Source organism: Apteryx mantelli, chromosome 29 (genome assembly GCF_036417845.1).
Source record: "Apteryx mantelli isolate bAptMan1 chromosome 29, bAptMan1.hap1, whole genome shotgun sequence".
NCBI lineage: Eukaryota > Metazoa > Chordata > Aves > Apterygiformes > Apterygidae > Apteryx > Apteryx mantelli.
Genome location: NC_090006.1, coordinates 1,750,511 through 1,769,213, shown reverse-complemented (window position 1 = coordinate 1,769,213; position 18,703 = coordinate 1,750,511). Strand labels below are relative to the sequence as shown.

Here is an 18,703-nt window from a genome sequence, read left to right as displayed (position 1 = left end):
ACTGAATTCTTTAACTGCAGTTTATAAGCCAGAGCAGAAAAAGAAATGTTTTGGTTTTGCTTTAAGATTTGACTGAACCGTCTCTTTGCCATTCTTGTGTGTTCAGATCCAAGGTGCGATTATCATGTCCTCCTTGATAGAAGTGGTGATCGGTCTGCTCGGCCTTCCCGGCGCCCTGCTGCGATATATTGGACCTCTGACTATCACGCCAACTGTCGCTCTCATCGGCCTCTCTGGTTTCCAAGCAGCTGGGGAAAGAGCGGGCAAACACTGGGGTATCGCGATGTTGTAAGTACTCCTGGGTGCTCTTGACCTGGGCCAGTGGGTCCCAGTTGGTAAGTCATCACGCAGGAATTCTGGAGTGCAAAGGGAAAACCCGAGTTTGCTTGACTACCAAAGGTAGCACTAAATACATGAGGTTCCCACTTTTCGGTCACTCTTTCAGATTGTTTAATTGTGGTATGTTTCCCCCCATGTTTCGGTTTGATTTTGTTTGGAAGATTTAACCTGCAGCTGCTGGAGCTGAATAACTGCATGCTCTTCCAAGCAGAAGGTTGAAGTGAGCCAGGGGGTGGTGTTATTGTGCCCCCCACTCCAAAAAAAGAAAAGGTTAATGTTAACCATTAAAAAGTATTCAGTGCTCCTCTTCCTCCCTGCAAAGTCAACTTGCCGTCCAAGTGATTCCTGTAGTATTAGGATTTGGCATGATGGATCAGAATATTTTCTGGTGCGGTGTCTGTGGACCGTGAGCGAAGACAAGAAGTTGTTTGTTCTGTTTGTTATTCTTCCCAGTGCTTTTGCAAAGAGATGTCTGTTAGTTTCTGTGCTTTGTGCCGGGATTGCCATCTGTACGTCATTCGTACTGATTCTCCTTATTATTGCATGTTGTTTCAGCCTACAGGTGTTGCTCTCTGACTGCAGGTTTTACCATGCTAAATTACACCAGTGACTATTTCTCTCCATTTTCATAGCTTTTTAAATTCTAAGCTCTATGGTTCCTCTAAAACATTCTTGCTTTTATTCCTTGCATGGTTTCTAGGCCTGAAGTGATGCACAATGGCCAGAGTTTCACTAGTGCAATAAAACTGTATTTTTTAAATCAAGGTACACTAAGGTTTAACAGGGATGAAGGTTATATTGGTAGTTTCAGGGTGCCTTGCAAGCTTCCTTCCCCCCTCAGTTCTGAGATAATTCTTTTAATTGCTGATGTGTAAGTAGACATTTCTCTTTAGTAGACCAAAAGGCTTTTAGAGTTGAGTTTAAGGGCATGATCTATATATTTCTGTAGTGTAAATGCCAGGGAAACGTAAGAATCGGGAGTAGCGGTATGAAAGGGAGTAGCTGAGAAAAATGAAATGAACAGAATACAAAAGTTTCCTGTGAGATGGTATGAAAAGCCAGCCAAATGAGGATGGAAACCACATTTTAGGGAGACTAAAATTGGCTGAAGCAGTTGATATGTTCAATATATAGCGAACAACTTTGTACTGGCTCTGGAAGCGGAAGGAATGACTTGATGAGATCAGGTTCTGATCTGACTAATCTGTTTGCACAGTACTTTGAACATCTAAAGTATTCTGTAAGTGCAGCTTATGATTAAAAAGGCTGTTTAATTCTCTTTTATCTCAGATGTTAGCATCGTGAATAGTTTTGTAATTCTATTATGTTAAGCAGCTGACCCAAAGGAACATTTTATTTTGCTGTAAAACAAATTCTATGCGAGTTGGGACTAATGTTAAATTAAGCAAGTAGACCTTTGGTGAATTGGACATGGAAACCTGTAATTTGAGTTGACAGTTTGCAAATGGAAAAAATAAATCAATTTAGGAACAGGGTTTAAATATTACCCAGTCAGCAATTACTCTCTGGCTTCTGCCATGCAGAAATGTGCACGAGATTGTTGAAAATGTCTCTGTAGCCATCTAGATCCACTCAGACTTGATCTTACAAGATGTGGCACTTGAAATTGTCTTGACTGTTCTGATGAGATAATAGTAATTGCGTTGCTATCTCGCACAGCAGAATAATACCTGTATAAGAGCTATTATCCTCTATTAGCTGCCGACGCTATTTGACAAGATTTTCAGTTTCCCAAACAATTTTCTGACCTCACGTGTTCTAAAGGCACCGGGCTGAAACAATTTAATCATAAAACAGGTCACATCATGAGCTATAAAAACCCAAAATATCCCTGAATCTGGCGTTGCCTGTACGTCTGGCAAACAAAACTGTTTCTTTGGGCATTCAAAGATTTCATGATATTTTACAGTATGGCAGTAAGCCCCCCCCCCCCCCCCCGAAACGCTCTCTATAGCCCACCCCAATACTCCACCTGCTTTGTGGACAAGCAAACTGAGCGGCAAAACTCGATGCTTTTAGCGAGTCAGTTTAAACTTTGTTCTGCCTCTCTCCTGCTTTAGCCTCTGCTGAGCCGTGGAGAGGATCTTTGTAGTGTGCGTGCCCTCCCTGACATTATTTACAGCCCCGTTCAAAATAAAAATCATGCCGAGTGTCCTCGGGGCTAGCGCCCAGGATAGCTGCTGTTAGGAGCTGCAGTCCCTCTTTCTGTAATGGGGTTTTGGAGAGGTGCCAGAATGTTTCCTGACTGCAGGGAAAAGGTGCCTTTATCATTCGACTTTAGTCAGGGGTGAAGGCTATAAATGACACCCTTCTTGTGCAGGGCTCTTTGTTCCTGGAGTTTGAGGGAGAATAAAGCTCTGTTGTGTTTCTTACGGACTGAAAGTGATCTTGAATGGAAAAAGGGAGGGAAGCTTAAAATCAGTCTTTTTTTTTTTTTTTTTTTTTTTTGGTTAATCAGTGATAAAACATAATCTCCTCGAATTTCAGAAAAGCTTTTGCTTCTTCAAACAACTCGACTCTTTGTATAGTCTTTTTGGACGGATTTGATTTATGGTAGCTGGGCTGGCTAGCACAAAGAGAAGGATATTGCTGAAGATAAGAATGAGAGACATAGAAGTGTAGTAACTAATGTGTTTTAGCTGTTGTGTCCCATTCACCCCTATGTCTGTCCTTCCTGGTGTTCCCCTGCGCCCCCCAAAAAAAAAACATTTTGGCTGTTTCCTGCTTCATATGCAGTGCAGACCTGGACACAAATAGTTAGAGTTTGAGTCAAACAGAAGAGCGCAGCTTACCTCTTTCCCAATGGCTTTATCTCTGAAAATCTTTCTGTAGTCTCTCGCTTTCCTGGGTTTGTTTACCTGTTTGCTGCTGGCTACATTGCAGGACTTTAGAGTACAGATTATGTAGCTTTGGGTTTCGTGGAATAACAGCGTGATTAAAATATATTCTCTCCTAATGCTTTGTCTTGTGCTAAATCTTAAAACTTCCATTTATATTCTGGGTTTGAAGAGCCTAAAGGGTTATCAAGTTTGTACTGGGAAAGTTTTTTAACGTATTGGTGCTAATGATATGTCTCTCTTCTCCCACTCTCCTCCTTTTTTCTCAGGACTATTTTCCTAGTATTGTTGTTTTCTCAGTATGCCAGAAATGTCAAATTTCCCTTACCAATTTACAAATCCAAGAAAGGATGGACAGCATACAGGCTGCAGCTTTTCAAAATGTTTCCGGTAAGTAGTTGAGCTTGTTCTTCAATTTTCCAATTCTATTTTGTGTCTTTTTTTTTTTTTTTTTTTTTTTAGTGGTATAATAGGTCACAAAAATGAGATATAAGGTTGGATGTGCTTATGGGAAACTTAACGAAATGGCTCATTTGCTAGAGGAAAGAGTGTCTCGTGTAGTCTTGCCAGATCCCATTCTGGCATCTCTCTCTGGTGAAGAGCCATTGGAGTGATGAAGATGATGGAGTGTTGGGGAGGGGACGGGGTGGAGAGGAAGGTATGTTTCTGCATGTAATGAAAGCCTAAACTGAGCCCTCCAAAAAGGGGAGGGTGAGATCATTATCTTTTGGTTTTTTTGAAAGCAATACTTGGTTTCCCCATGTGAAAGACTTCCTTTTATTTCTGTGTTAAAGTTAAAATGAATTCACTAGTTTAAGTGCTCATTTGGAGACTTTCCCATTTGTTAGGAAAGAGAAGAGGCTTATTCTGATTCCAAAGCTTTTCTCACTGCACCTTTGTTAAAGGAAAAAGCACCTAACAGATCCATTACAGGACTTACTGTTCTTCAGATTTAAAATATCACTTAAGATCATGCTAAGATAAGCATGTTAAAGATACTCTGTGCAGGAACTGTTTGCTGTTGATGAACGTTGTCAATAATCGTTTACTTTAAACAGCTTTTTCCCTCTTCTGTCACAGATTATTTTAGCTATTTTGGTGTCATGGTTGCTCTGCTTCATCTTCACTGTGACGGACGTCTTTCCCCCCGACAGTTCAAAGTATGGCTTCTACGCTCGCACGGACGCCCGCCGAGGAGTGCTCTTGGTAGCTCCGTGGTTCAAGGTTCCTTATCCTTGTAAGTATGTTTTTTCCTATTAAGGCTGGTTTTAAGAACACACCTGTGAGCGTCTTTTCTGTCCTTTTTTGCAAGCATTGCTAATTTTTCCTCTGTATTAGATTCTGATGTGCTTTGACATACGATAGCTGACGGGAGTCTTTTAACTGACCTAAAGGCGTTGTATGTGGGGATTACGGCTTTTCTCTAGTATTTTATACTTTAATGTGGTGCCTTACGGCCTCTTCCAAGAAAGACCGAGTGCCTGTAACTTGAATTTGTGGAAAGTGCTCGCAGGGTTTAAGTAGGTAATTCTGAGTTCTTATACATGTAGCTGCATATATAATATGGCTTTTCTGGGAATGATTGTTACTGAAGTTACTCATTCTCATTGTTGAAAAGAATTAGTATTGTAAGCAGTTTTTTCAACTTAGTACACTTCTCAGCTAGGTATTCCCCCCCAACGCACCACTTCTTGAGTTAACACAAGTGTTAAGATATCTGCATAAAGATGTCCCGACTTTCAGAAATGACATTAAAATCGGGCTGACGGGTGAGTCAGAGGACAGCAGCCAATGCTAATCAATGCTAAACAAAAAAAGGCATTTACAAGAGAAAACAAAATGCTTTACACTGAATCTTGTACGATTTATTCTTTTGCTGGCCACCCCAAAGTTTAAAGCTGTTAAAAGCTGTTCCTTATGACTATGAGATGGAATTGCACAACCAGTTTGCACTTGTGCTGCTCAGAAGTTAACGTAGTAATAAAAGAGTAATATTCTACTAGAATAGAATAATAGAAATGGTTATGGACACCAGCACGCCATAATGAGGCAGCTTCATTGTGGTTTTCCATATGCTTTGGTTCTGATTAGTCTCTAAAAGAAACCACTTCTAAAGAATTACTTGCAAGATATATAATAGAAGGGTTTGGCCATGAAGAGGAGGAAGACTTTTCTCCACCTTGATTAGACCATTCTTATTTGTAAAGCCTTGTTCATTCATGTTGGTGTGACTTAAACTTTCTTTTGTTGTGAGAGACTCATCTATTTCAAAGAGATAAAAGCATCAAGCCAATTGCTATGGAAAGCCTGCCAAGCTTCGCTAAGGGCTTAAATTAATCTTATTTTCTCTTCTGCAGAAATTTGGAAATGGAAAGTGTTTGTGCATGGTCATAGCTGGTTTTTGGCTATTGTCTTCTGTAGACTAAACTCGTAACTAAAGACAGCGTTTTCAGAAAAATTATAATTAAGTGGCATTGGCCTCACTAATCTGAATTGTTTTTCTTTTTTTCCTCCCCTCCCCACAAACGGTAGTTGAAATTCATGTCTTCTGAACAGGAGGAATTTTTTTGGCGGGGTTTAGGTTCTTTTTTCAAGCGTGATCAAAGCAGTTGGTTAGGCAGTTTTTTCTCTGCTCCTTTCATCTAGTCAAACTTGCCAAACAGTGTTACCGTAAAGGGAGTTTGATTCCATTAAAGATTAATAAATTGTTGTACGTTTCAATATCTAAATTGTTTTTGGTGGAACAAGAGATTTCAGTTTTCTTTTCTTCACAGTTCAGTGGGGACTGCCAACAATTTCGGCCGCTGGAGTAATCGGGATGCTGAGCGCAGTTGTTGCTAGCATAATTGAATCGATAGGGGATTACTATGCCTGTGCCAGGTTGTCTTGTGCTCCTCCTCCTCCTATTCATGCAATAAATAGGTATGTCAAAAAAGAAATATTTATCTGTATTTTATGCTACTATTTTGCACTTTTTTTTTTCTTGAGATAAGTCAAGAATGTCTTCTGATATCAAATGTTACAATTTGGTCAAACACAAGGCCCAAAGATCTGAAATGTCGGATGTAACTGTGGGTTTGAATTATTTTGATGTGAAATGCAACAGTGGCAACCTAGTTCTGTTTCTGCTGGGATCTGTGGCGCTCCCTATTGCAGTTTCAGTAGGGAACAAACTCTGAATCGGTCCTGGAAGCAGTGTAGCTTGTTCACTTCACCCGAAATGTAATTTTAGGAGTAGAAAGGTGTTCTAAGTTTGACTTGATTATTTTATATTCAGTTCTTTAAGAACATGGGTATCTAGAATGTGGGTGTCTGAGATGCAGATGACGGCACCTATGTTGTTTCTCCAGGTGTGTTGGAGCTTGAAACGCTGATTAAAATAAACCTTGCAGGACAGATACCTTGACAGGCACCTAGAGAGCATGCAGCCGTAAAGCACTGTCTGAAATGAGTCTGCATTAATACAAGTTTGACTTTTGCTTGTTTGTGAATTACAGAGGGATTTTTATTGAGGGTCTTTCCTGTGTTTTGGATGGAGTGTTTGGGACAGGGAACGGATCTACTTCTTCCAGCCCTAACATCGGCGTCTTGGGCATCACGAAGGTATGTTCTTTACCTTGATCAGCCAGTGACTTGAATATTATTTTATATCCTGTGGTGGCTGGCTCATGCCATTTTCAGGTTTCACAGTATGATCCTCTTCCAAGAAAGAATACTATGTATTATTTTCTACAGACAAACTTCACACAGTATTCAGAATTTACTTAATTTGTCTGTACCAACATTGTCTGATAGAAATCGATTCCTGATAAGGACCCCCAAGATCTTCTTTTCTTCAAGGTAAAAGCAGTTAGAAAACCTACATAAAGGAGATGATATTAAATAAACTGTCCCTTTGAAAACCTTAGAAGGTATTCCAGGGATTTTTTTATTTTTTTTAAGTTGAGGCATAAACACTGTAAACTGTGTAGAAATTGGTATTCTTTTAGCCCTCTTGGCCCTGAAAGTATCAGTAGAGGAGAGCTGAATATTTTTAATTTCTCATTTTGACACATGATGAAATGCGACTTGATCCTTGGATCTTATCTACATCTGTACTAGGACATTACACTGACACAGCTAGAGCAGGAGCTTGTGGTCAAGGTAATTTCAAAGTTAAATATACCCTAAATATTTGCCCTCATCGTGATACATTTATAAAGCACTGAGCGTGCTTAGGGGATTACATACTTTTGGGGTGCTACTCAGCAAAGTATGTAAGCGCTCGAGGAATTCCTATGGAACCAGCAGGATTATTCCTGTGCTGAATTGTCTGTGTGCTCGAATGCCTTGCTGAACTGGGAGACCTTGGGCTGCAGATAGATTTGCTTGACGTTGTTAATTTAACCTTGCTAAAAAATGCCAACAAAATTGCTAAGAGTAATTTATGTTGTGAATGCGTACATTTTGTTGTGTTATTTGGCTTGAAAGCTATAAATCTACTTCTTGCATGCGGGAATAACTCATCCCTCTGATTTAATGCAGCAGAGATGGTGAATTTATCTTCGGCCATTTTTTTCTGCACAAAGGACAAGTCTGTTTGCTTTTAGGATGGAATATAAATACTAATAGCACCATCTGCTGTCTGTATAAGTCTCTTTCAGTTGTTGATGGAAATTTCCTAGAAGAAATTCTAGTTACAAAAAGCACTGAAGAAAGGTTTATTCAGCTCTGTCCTCTATTTCTGCCACTGACTTCGTAGCAGTTGGTATCAGTTAACAGCACTTTTTTTATTAACAGGCTGCAGAAATAAGTGTGCTTTTTGCGTTGGAGCAACAAAAAATGAATGTTTAACCAGCAGCTGTTACAGAGAACAAAATTAAATAGGTTTGTTCAGAGAGCATCATTAAAAGTGAATATGCCTGATCCACAATGGCACAGCTGGATGGCTGTGCTCCAGTGTTTTGTCTTGTTTTCCTGTCTGCATGCTCGTTCCTAAAAACCTAGTAGTTTGCAACTTAAATTTGTATCAAAATAGATTTTATCCTTTTTTTTGGCATGTATACTTTGCTGTTTATTTGGGAGAAGAAAGCTTTAGTGCTCATGAGCAAAGACTACCTAGTGATCTCCTTATACCGGTGTAATGTTTGAAAAGGCGTTCACCTTTTTTGAAGTCAGTATAGAATTTGATTTTGAGGCTTTAACTGGAGCAAAAACGTGGCAAAGTCTTGGAGCTAGTCTCTGAGCGAGTTTGACTTGGTGAAAAGCGAACAGATTAAATCTGATTTGTTGGGCCAAAATTATAGGCAGCTTATGCCATAATGTTGACGGAATGGATACTCGGCAAGATACTAGGTGCTGTATCCTCTATTCATGCATGCCAAAACAATCATTTGAAGTGTGTGTATGAGTGTCTGGGAATAAGTATGCAGTTCTAGCTCAGTGCTAAAAATCTCAGTTGGGACTTGATTTGTTTGGCTTATAATGATTGGTTGTTTGCATAAATCAATGTCATTATCATGTAGAGGTAGTTTTTTAAAGAATCTGCGTATTTCATAAAGCAAGATATTTTTGGAGCGAGATATTGGTGGTCATGAGGAAATGAATATTTTTATAAATAATAGAGAAAGATGCAAGCAAACTTTCCTTGTTATTCTACTGAATCATCCATATTTACTAGTCTAGCTTCTTTCTGTAACTGAATGCCTCCCATCTAACAGTTGAGCAGTGAAGAATATTTGAGGACCGAAGTACTTTACCCTAGATGTTCCTACCTTATCTTTTCTTAAATTCAGGTGGCTTGATAGTAGCAGAAGTTACGGTACTGCTTTCTAAAACTTCTAACACACGTATATGCCTGCATTTATTGAAGCGCTAGTATGGTGCTTCACTCCAGTGTTTCTGCTTCTGTATATGAGGTGCTCAGCTTGGTCATACATAATTAACAAATTACTATTAACTTCTCTGTGAAGCTTAATACTCTATAACAGAAGTCTGTAAAGAGCTTTTGCTGGAAACCACCTTTACAGCATAACAAACTTTTTGTGCCTGGTACACCTCACATGCAAGTATAACTTGCATTATTATTAACTGAGCGTTGTTTATGCTCAACAACTGCTATTACAACATCATGCTGGAGAAATACCGCCCTGAGTTTGAGTGCTTAAAATAAAAATGGGAAGGAAATGAGGACGCTCAGTTTCACAGTGTTAGCCCAGACATGTTTTGCATATGACATGTTTTGAGCTCTGATGTTGGAGAGAGATGTTGTAAAATGACTTGATAATGTCTGCCTGAAAAGTCTGCGTCTCCTTCAAGCGAACGGTGTGGAAGGTAACCAATATACGTGTTCTTGTGGAAAAGGGCAGCAGCACCTGAAACTCTTTTGCTGTTTGCCTGACAGTTGACCAGTTCACCATCTCTCCTAGTTATGATCTATTTATTTTCTTTATTGTAGATGGGACTGTGCCACCTTTCCTGGCTATTGTGGCCATAGCAGTTACAGGCTATGTTAATATGATTTTAAGGTGGCTTAATGTTAATGAAAATGGGCAAAATCAAACAAAGTTATGTTAGAATTGAATTGCAGCCATGTTACAGCTTTGTCCTCCAAGGCGTTTGTAAATTCTCTGCAGCCTGTGTTTTAACACCACAGAAAATATGCATGGAAGCTTGAAAAGAAGGCTTAAAGCATGACAGTCAAAACTTTTAATTCATGAAGACCTTCAGTTTTTTTCAAGGTTCACTTTTTGAGGCTGTGCAAGAAATACTCCCAGATATGTTAACTCGGACAAAATTATCTTCATTTTACATCAGAGCAGAACAGTTATCAGAGTCTTCTAGGCTTCATCTGAAGAGAGAATGCGAAAGAGAGTAAAAAATAAAATAAAATGCTGAAGCATAAAGCTGCCCTAGATGCTCACTCTTCCGGTGTCCGTTTCTTTTTGTTCTCCTGCAGGTTGGAAGTCGGAGGGTTATTCAGTATGGTGCAGCCTTCATGCTCTTGCTTGGAATGGTTGGCAAGTTCAGCGCTCTCTTTGCATCGCTGCCTGACCCCGTGCTTGGTGCCCTCTTCTGCACCCTCTTTGGTAACGTATGTTTTCTTGCTTCTCTTCACGTACTGTGTGGCTGTGATATCTTTTTACTCTAGCGGCGTGCTTTTATGTACCTTGTCGTGTTTTCTTAGAAAAAGGCTATCTAAATGCTGAGACTTGGTTTATTCTTCTTTAGGAATGATTACAGCTGTGGGTCTGTCTAATCTCCAGTTCATAGATTTAAATTCTTCTCGTAACCTGTTTGTACTTGGATTTTCCATTTTCTTTGGACTTGTCCTTCCAAGCTATCTCAAACAAAATCCACTGGTCACAGGTACGTGTTTCTGTTCACCGGCATGAAGTATGCTTCTACCTAATACTCAGCATACAAAGTACATGCAAGTACAAAGTAACCTAAAGGGTAAAGAAGAGTAAAAGCAAAATATTAACGAGACAATAAAAGCTCTAGATAAGAATGCAGACGTGTTCAGAGGTGGACAGTTATTGAGATGTTGAGAACCGAGTTAGGTGTTTCAGTGAGATACATCTGAAGTGTTCCTGTGTTCTCTGGGTAAGATTGAGAGCAGCGCAAGGAGACAGTTCCCAGTTGGACTGGGAGAAGGACTTAAAAGGTGAATCTGAATTGCGAATGATGGTAAAAGAACCAGGAGGAATATTTTTCATCTTTTTTCATCATTTACATCTTTTTAGATTATGAAAATCCTTTTTCATTTTGTAGTTTTCTAATTATTTTAAATTACACAGTTGTGTTAGCAGTAGAAACTAAAATGCATTTCATTGCGTCTTAATAAGCAATTGAAAGTTCATGGAGTTATGCCTGGGGAAAGAAGGGGTCCCCGTGGGTGGACCGTGTTGATTAAAATTTCTTCTGACTCTAGTCCCACGTGGTTTTAAGAGTCCTATTTGAGCAAATTCCTCAGGGACCTCAGTGGCGTGTTTTCCCAGTTGAGCTGCATGTAAATCAGTAGGATGTGCGTATGTAGGATAAAAGTACAAGCTCTGAATAAATCCTTTTTCTTTTCTGCCCTTCTAGGAATAGCAGGCATTGATCAAGTATTGAATGTTCTCCTCACTACAGCCATGTTTGTTGGGGGTTGCGTTGCGTTTATTTTGGATAATACCATTCCAGGTCAGCTATGTGAATGCGTCATTTTATTTGAAATAATAACTACCTTTCTGAATGAGGAGAGCATTTTAGGGAGGCCGGAGATGAGAGAGAGGTTGCTGGTTCTTCCGTTGAGTTTCTTTAAACACCTAGAGCAAACTGCTTAATGCCAGCCTGCCTTGGTTTCCTTGAGTGCGCTTTGAAACTTCAAGTTAAGGTCTCTATACTATTGAAGATATAAATGTGCTGGGAAAAAAAAAAATCAAAATGGAAGAGAGCAGACTGAACTTCCTCAGATGTACTAGTATTTATATGTATATATATATGTGTGTGTCTGTGTGTGTCTGTATTAATTTTTGTTTGTTTGAACTTCTAGGAAGCCCTGAAGAAAGGGGAATAAGGAAATGGAAGAAAGGGGTTGGTAAAGGAAGCAAGTCACTGGATGGCATGGAAACGTACGATTTGCCCTTTGGCATGAACTTTATCAAAAAATACAGGTGTTTCAGCTTCCTGCCCATCAGCCCTACCTTCATGGGCTACACGTGGAAAGGCTTCAGGAAAAGCAGTAACTGCAGGAGTTCAGATGAAGACTCGGAAGCTACAGTATAGCCTTAGTTGAAATTATATTATCTAGTTGTAGTAAGAGATGTATTTGCAGTTTCTTGCTGATTAAGAAGCATTAAAATATATGTTTTGTATATCTGCATTTAAATTCTGGAACCAGAGCTGAGACGGGTTTAAAAAAAAAAAAAAAAAAGCTTTCCTGTTGTGGGTGGTGGTAGCCAGATCTAGTGTCTCTGGGTCAAATTTTCAAATGCTCCTCTGTTCACTTTTCAAAAGCTTTAGATATCTATGCACCTAAGTCTGTTTTTTATTTTAAACGGAACTTAGGTTCCTAAAGTATTTAGGTGCTATTGGAAATGTTACTTTTTATGGTGATTTTTATTTAAGTCATTGATGCTGGCATTTTTGGCGCGTTCATTGCTGGCAATGTTAGTTACGCCAGAAAATTTGAATCCTGTGAAAAGAAAAAAATTTGTACTTCTGAACACCATGTCGAATCAACGTATGTGTTGTTTTCCAGTCACTAGTTCACACATTCCATATTTTCAGACCCCTGTAAACCAGACTTAGTTTGTACTGGCAAATCATGACAATTTTCTTTTTTTTATTTGAATTATTGATAGTTGAGTCAAATTTCCAGCGTGAGACAGAAGTTCCCGTACTAAACTTTGCTGCTGAAAACCATGACCAACTTCTGTTAGCTTAGTGCTGCTCAAGGAGCCACTCATTTCATGCCAGTTTGCATTTTCAGACGTTTGCTTTTTCAGCCCGGCATGGAACCACCTAGCTATTGTGCAGGTGCGGGTTTTCTTTAAAGGGACATATATAGCTTTAGTTTTACGCAGATGGGAAACTTTTAATTTCCGATGGGACTCGATAACAGTTCTTGCAGTGCGATGCCTGTATCCAGCTAGACGACGCAGAGGTTTCCTGAAGGAAAAAGATAATTCGTTAAGCACTTAGAAGCAATTAAGGTCTGTATGTGTGCAGCTTTCCCTGTAGGGAGAATCACACGGCGAAAATGCTGTCAGCATTCGCTTATTTGGATCCATACAAAATTTTCTTCTTTGGATGTTGAGATCTGGTGCTGCCCGAGCGTGGCTTATGTTACGTTGCCTCTTCTTTGTTTCTTTGTGGGGCGCCTTGGACAGCTCGCTGCTTTTACAAAGGTGATCTTCTTTTATAGCAGAGACACTACATTTGATGTCCTCATCCACTGGATGGTTTAACGGGTATTGGGTCCAATCAGGGCACCATTCAGATTTTTTTCCTGGAATAGTCTCAGCTCTGATGTTATGTGGGTGTTCATGCTCATCATGCATTCATAATTAAAAGTTTTATTCATGTTTAATGTTCTTACTATTGCAAGTTAGTTTTAGACTTCAGTGTGGCCCCAAAAGCATTCTTAAGCTGTGGAGATCATCAGGGAAATGTAGTGTTATGTAATTTCAAGGCCAGTATGCTCTATGGTGCTTGCGTTTTGTATTCCTGGAAAAAAAACCGTAACAGTAGATCCTGTAATTCACTAGTATATTTATCAAAGTTTGACTACTGGGCACGAGCGCAGGAACTCTGTTTTCTCCGAGTCGACTTCCAGGTGAATTTGTTATTGGTTATTGAAGCATGGAAGGGTTTGGGTGGGGAGGGCGAGGAAAGAGCTCAATGGATCAGTACTGAGTAGTGTAGAATCGGAATGATTCCATTCATATAGCTTTCAGCATGTCATGGCTGTTTCCAGAAACTATTTTGTACCGCTTTTTTTCCATAACAAAGCATGTGTGTGTTCCTGCTCCAGGGAACTTTCAGTAGTTTGCAGTCTTGGTGTCAATTGGACTGTCTCGAAAGCTGGTCGGAAGTGTTAGTGTATAATAGACAGGTTAGTTTGCCTGTGAAACTAAGTCGTTTTATAATTTTAATAATTTTTCCTCTTTGGGTAGCGAGGTGTTAGATCTTTCACATCCACTTGCAGATAGCTGGAGCGCGGAGACCTCTAATCAGTGGCACGAAGCTTCTGAATTTCCCAACTTTGTATGCAACCAAAGATGTGTGGGAGAGACGGGGGAATTCAAAAAGAAGGGCCTGAAAAAGAAAAAGGCAAAAAAAAGGAACAAAAAAGAAAAAGCCGCCTATCTAAGGTGGCTATAATCATGTAAAATGCCAAAGTTGGTTAACTTATAAAGGCTGAGAAAGGGAGGCAAAAGCTTTGTCTTCAAAACAGTGCCACCTCTTAAATACTGAAGTGCTTCAAGCCCGGTGATCCCACTGGGCACAGAGTACGGCAGTGAAACCTGTGTTTTGAGGCTTTTCTGAACTTAACCCCCCAGATAGTCTCGTGATAGCATGAATGCTTATCCGGTAAAGAGATGTGGCAGTGAGAAATGTTCTTCTCTCGCTTTTGGATGGAGTGAAGCTGTACATGTTCTTTATGGCCTTGACTTGAACATGTTAGAGGTGCCGGTTAGCTGAATTGTGACGCTGGAGTCAAATTATAAGGCAAGGAACCCAAGGACTCTTTATTTTTTTTCCTCCCGGGGCAGAATAGCAACTTTTTTTTTGCAGTGTTAGAAAGAATATTGGAATAAGTCAAGTCAGATTATTCTGTCAGATTTTTGGATTTAATTCTTTCTTGGCTTTTGGTCCTGCCATACTGGTTCTGTTGACTGGCTGAGAGAAGTACAGTGGCGTTTGGTCGGCATGCTTTGCTTTTCTAGCCACGTAACTTGGTAACACTAAAATAAGTAGCTGTAGTTAGCAGACGTTTTTGTAACCAAATTTGTGTAATGTGTAACATGAGATGACAACTGTCTTAATCTCGTTACGATATGAATGGTTAAAGATGAGCCTCAGTTTTGCAAAGGAGATCTGCTGAAACACCTGTTATAGCGGAAGGTTATAACGAAGCCATTGGCAGTACCTTAAACGCGCAGGGAATGTTTTGGTGCCGCTGCGGCGCTCGGGATACCTAAGTGCGCAGCTCCGCAACGCTTCGCCCTAGAAAAGGATGGAGCTCGTACGCAGCTCTGCCTCGGAAAGGGAAGTTCCCCTTTCTCTTTCCGATGCACCTGAGATGATCCCAGAGCTGCCGGTCGAAGAAGACGCACATGCGATGCTTGCCTTTTTTTTTTTTTTTTTTTTGGGTGAGGGAAATGCTGAGAGTTGCCCCCGTTTTTGTACAGCTGAGGCAGGCGACTGTGGACCTTCACTGCTCCCGCACGGAGGTTGGTTTGACTTTTTTCGGCCAGCCGGCCGCCGGAGCTGCCGTGCCGCGGTTGCTGGCAGATGTGTCGCAGCTCTGCAGAGCGTTTCGGTCCCTAGCGCTTGTTGTTGGTGTCCAGGCTTGGATGGGTCGGGGGTAGCTGGGCGCGGAAACGTGGCTGCGTATGCAATACTGTATTTTTCCTGCATATTTAACCGCCTGCCTTTCCAACTGCTAAATGGAACAAAACCACGTATAGAAGACAACACCTGAGGGATGAGAGGTGACGTTTCAGCCAAACGTTAAGACAGAAGGGCAAATATTCATGGTAGAAATATCATTTTGTCATATCAAAGATGGTATAAATGTATGCAAAACAAAATAACTTGGGACTTTTGTAATTGATATTCTATTGTATTTTTTTTAGGTTAAATTAAGAATTCTTGCTAACATGTTTAAACACGTTTTCTAAAGCAAATACTTACAAATTATGCCTATAGAAATGTAGGTTTCATAGCGAACTTAGCTATGCCTGACTAATGTTGTCATATTAGACTTTGTTGACCGAGGAGCTTAATCAGCTGCCTCGTGCCAAAAGTTCAAACTTAAACCCAGATTTTGCTTTATGCCTTTTAATACTGACTTTCAATATGGCAACTTGGTTTGTACATGAATATTGCAGTATTTTATTTCCATATATTAAAAATAACATTTCCGCTCAGGATAATTACCGCAGTTTTCCTGGGAGGGAGTGGTATGATTGTCATGACAATGTCATGTGATGGTAGAATTTCTTCATTGACGAATCTATAGTAGTTGTGTATACTTTATTTACCCATGGTTATGTTACTACCAAAAACTAAAGGGTTTCTTCATCGTTCATCTCCCTACTGAGATCTTGGTACTCCCAATGTACAATTGACGCTTGCAAACCGAAATCCTCGGTCCTATTTATACCACAAGGAGCATCGGTCGAGTGAGACCAGCCAGCTATAACAGCGCGTCCTGGCCCCAGGGCGTCGGAAACGGCGTGTTTTGTGGTATAAACAGCACTACAGGCACGGGGGGTTTCGGAGTAGCCAGCTCCTAATGGTTTGAGTTAGCCATTGGATGTTTACACGCAATCTAAAACAACCCGTGCTTAACATAATTTGTATATTGATGTAGAAAATGCATGTGTGACAGACCAGCACAACCTACGGTGTTTTGATTTTTTTAAGTGGCCTTCTTAAACCAAAAATGACATTTTTTTTTTTTTTCCTTTTCTAAGGGGGGAGTGAGTGGGTCGCGCTTTTGGCGGACGATTTCCCACTCGGTGCATGTTCCTTAGTATTTCTCGTTGAGACTAATGGCCTTTTTGGACATGGGGTGCCGGTTACTCTCTGCTCTCGTGTTCATACAGCTGTGATAGGTCATTGCAGTATTGGAGGAGGCCACAAGTTTGCCAGTGTTTAGCTTCTGCCCATGAGTCTATACAGCTTAGTGCTGGGCTGCTTTAAGTATTGGGGATCCGTGTTGAGAAAAAACATCCACAATATTCCTGTCTAGTTATAATTTGACTGTGACTGTGCATTGTCATCCGTACATATAGATATGAGAGAGATATTTAGAATTGCCTTGTGTATTATCCGGCATTTACTACATCTTTCCAGGTAAATCATCTTGCTGCCAGTCCAAATTCTTGTACTTTGTCTGTTTATCACAACCTTTGGCGTAACAAACTATTGACTGTTCTTAGGCAGTGGGGATAAATATTTTTTTTTCATGACTTTTTTGTGACTGACTTTGGCTGTAAAACTTTTTTGTTACACAGCAAGTTTTTTTGTTTTTTTTCCTGAGATGTGTAATTCTTTTATGGAGTTTTTTTTTTAATTTCATATTTTTTTCTAACATTGCTTCATTAAACAATTAAATATTTAAAAATGTAATATTTGGACCAGATGTTGTGAATAATAGTAGATAAAGCTATTTTATTCTGTATTTTTAAAGCTGTTCAGTATAAATAAACGCGGGCATAGATGCAACTTGGCAGCGTGCTGTTATACTTGCTTTCAAAAATCCTCGTAGAATCGATAGCTTGGGAATCCCGGTGATGTTAGCATTAACTTTAAAGAATTAACCCCTCCAGAGTAGCATCTCTTTGTAGCAAGCGCTGTGCGAAAACACACCGGGAGAGGATCCCTTTCCCGAAGCAGGACGTGAACGGAAGGGATTTTGCCACGCTCTCGCTCACGGTCCTTGCTGTAGCGATGGAAATTTGGTCCTCGACCACCGTCCCTACCCTTCCAGCCCGGAGCTTTTACCACAAAGACACGTTAACGTTTCCTTGATTTGCTTGGAAAAGCCACAGTTTAGATGACTGTTCAGCCTCTTTATTACTCTGTAAATAAGAATTTGACAGCTCTGTCTGTTGTCTTTCAAGGCGGATTAAACCCCCTCTTGATTTTAAGAGGAATTAAGTTACCTGATACCTTTCCTAATTCAGATTTAGCCCACAGGGATTATCCAAAGATAACTTAGTCCCCTGGGCTACAGATGGGAAGAAAAATGGCAAAAAAACATCTAAAGGGGCAAGAACGAGGGAGTGAAACTAGATGTCCTGGTACCGAAGCAGGTCTAACAGGTGTTTAAAATCGCTCAGGGCAAGGGTTTTTTAATCATTTCTGAGATAAAATGGGTTTGGATTTGGGAGCTGGGATGAAAACGGTTCTAATCTTAATCCCGAGCTCTGGAAACAGTTGGGTTTTTTTTTCTTTACTGCATTAACTGCCTCCATGCAGAGCGAAGGGCTTTTCCTTCCCCCCCAATCTGTCCCTTGGGAATGAAGCGTTTCCAGAGTGACCAAAAACTGTCCAGCCTGAAATGAGCCACTTGTATTTACTTGAACAATTGTGCGCATGAAAATGAGACATTTAAGTTACACATTTAAAGAAATGTAAGACTCCACGTTTCTTTTAGAGCTGGGCTCGAGCTGGGCCTTTCCCTTAGCTGCTCACGCCTGCCGGTCTCGGTCTGGATCCCCGCGTATCCGCCGCCGCCGTGGAGCAGGCGGATCGAGTGGATTCGTTATTCACCAGCAAAACCCCTCCCAGCTCACCTTACCGGGCGCGCAGGTCGGAATACGGGGACAGCGACCACGTTTCCAGGAATAGGGACTGGGGGCAAGTGCAGGGCTCGGAAGCAGCCGCAGCTCTTGCCTTGCGGCTGCGGGAGGCTGCCGGATGCCCACCAGCCCGTGTCCAACCGCGGGATGACATTGGGCTTTCGCTGCCCCGTAGCTTGGGGTGTTGGGGGCTGGAACAGCCGAAATGGGGCCTCGGACTCGGGGCTGCAGCAGAGGGGCGCTCGGGCTGCCGGGGCCGCCGAAAAACGGGGGTGGTGGGGCCGAAACACGGGCGTCTCCTCCGCGGGGGCTTGGTTCCCCTCGGGCCAGACCCCACATCTGCTGCTCGGGCGAGGAGGAGGAATAGCTGGCAGGCGCTCCTGCGGTTTGGATGCCGTCCTCATCTGGCAGGAGCCCGTCACATTCCTTCTAATAAAAAAAAAAAAAGAGAAAAAGAAAAAAGATTTTCTTGTTTTCGCCTCAGAGCTCGAGCAAATGCGGCGG

General features: G+C 41.0%; 1 protein-coding gene across 6 annotated transcripts in view; it reads left to right on the top strand.

The window, feature by feature from the left end:
* Positions 1-17,120, top strand: part of SLC23A2 (solute carrier family 23 member 2) — a 57,903-nt gene extending 40,783 nt beyond the window's left edge. For 5 of the 6 annotated variants that reach the window (XM_067312569.1, XM_067312572.1, XM_067312570.1 and 2 more), the window contains 9 exons: positions 107-288; positions 3,467-3,587; positions 4,278-4,434; positions 5,972-6,119; positions 6,695-6,800; positions 10,135-10,264; positions 10,407-10,544; positions 11,265-11,360; positions 11,713-17,120. In XM_067312569.1, coding sequence (XP_067168670.1) covers positions 107-288; positions 3,467-3,587; positions 4,278-4,434; positions 5,972-6,119; positions 6,695-6,800; positions 10,135-10,264; positions 10,407-10,544; positions 11,265-11,360; positions 11,713-11,945 — 1,311 coding nt within the window. In that variant the 3' untranslated portion in view covers positions 11,946-17,120. The remainder of the gene's footprint in view (positions 1-106; positions 289-3,466; positions 3,588-4,277; positions 4,435-5,971; positions 6,120-6,694; positions 6,801-10,134; positions 10,265-10,406; positions 10,545-11,264; positions 11,361-11,712) is intronic. The other variant, XM_067312574.1, reaches the window with a different exon arrangement.
* The last annotated feature ends 1,583 nt before the right edge of the window (positions 17,121-18,703 follow it).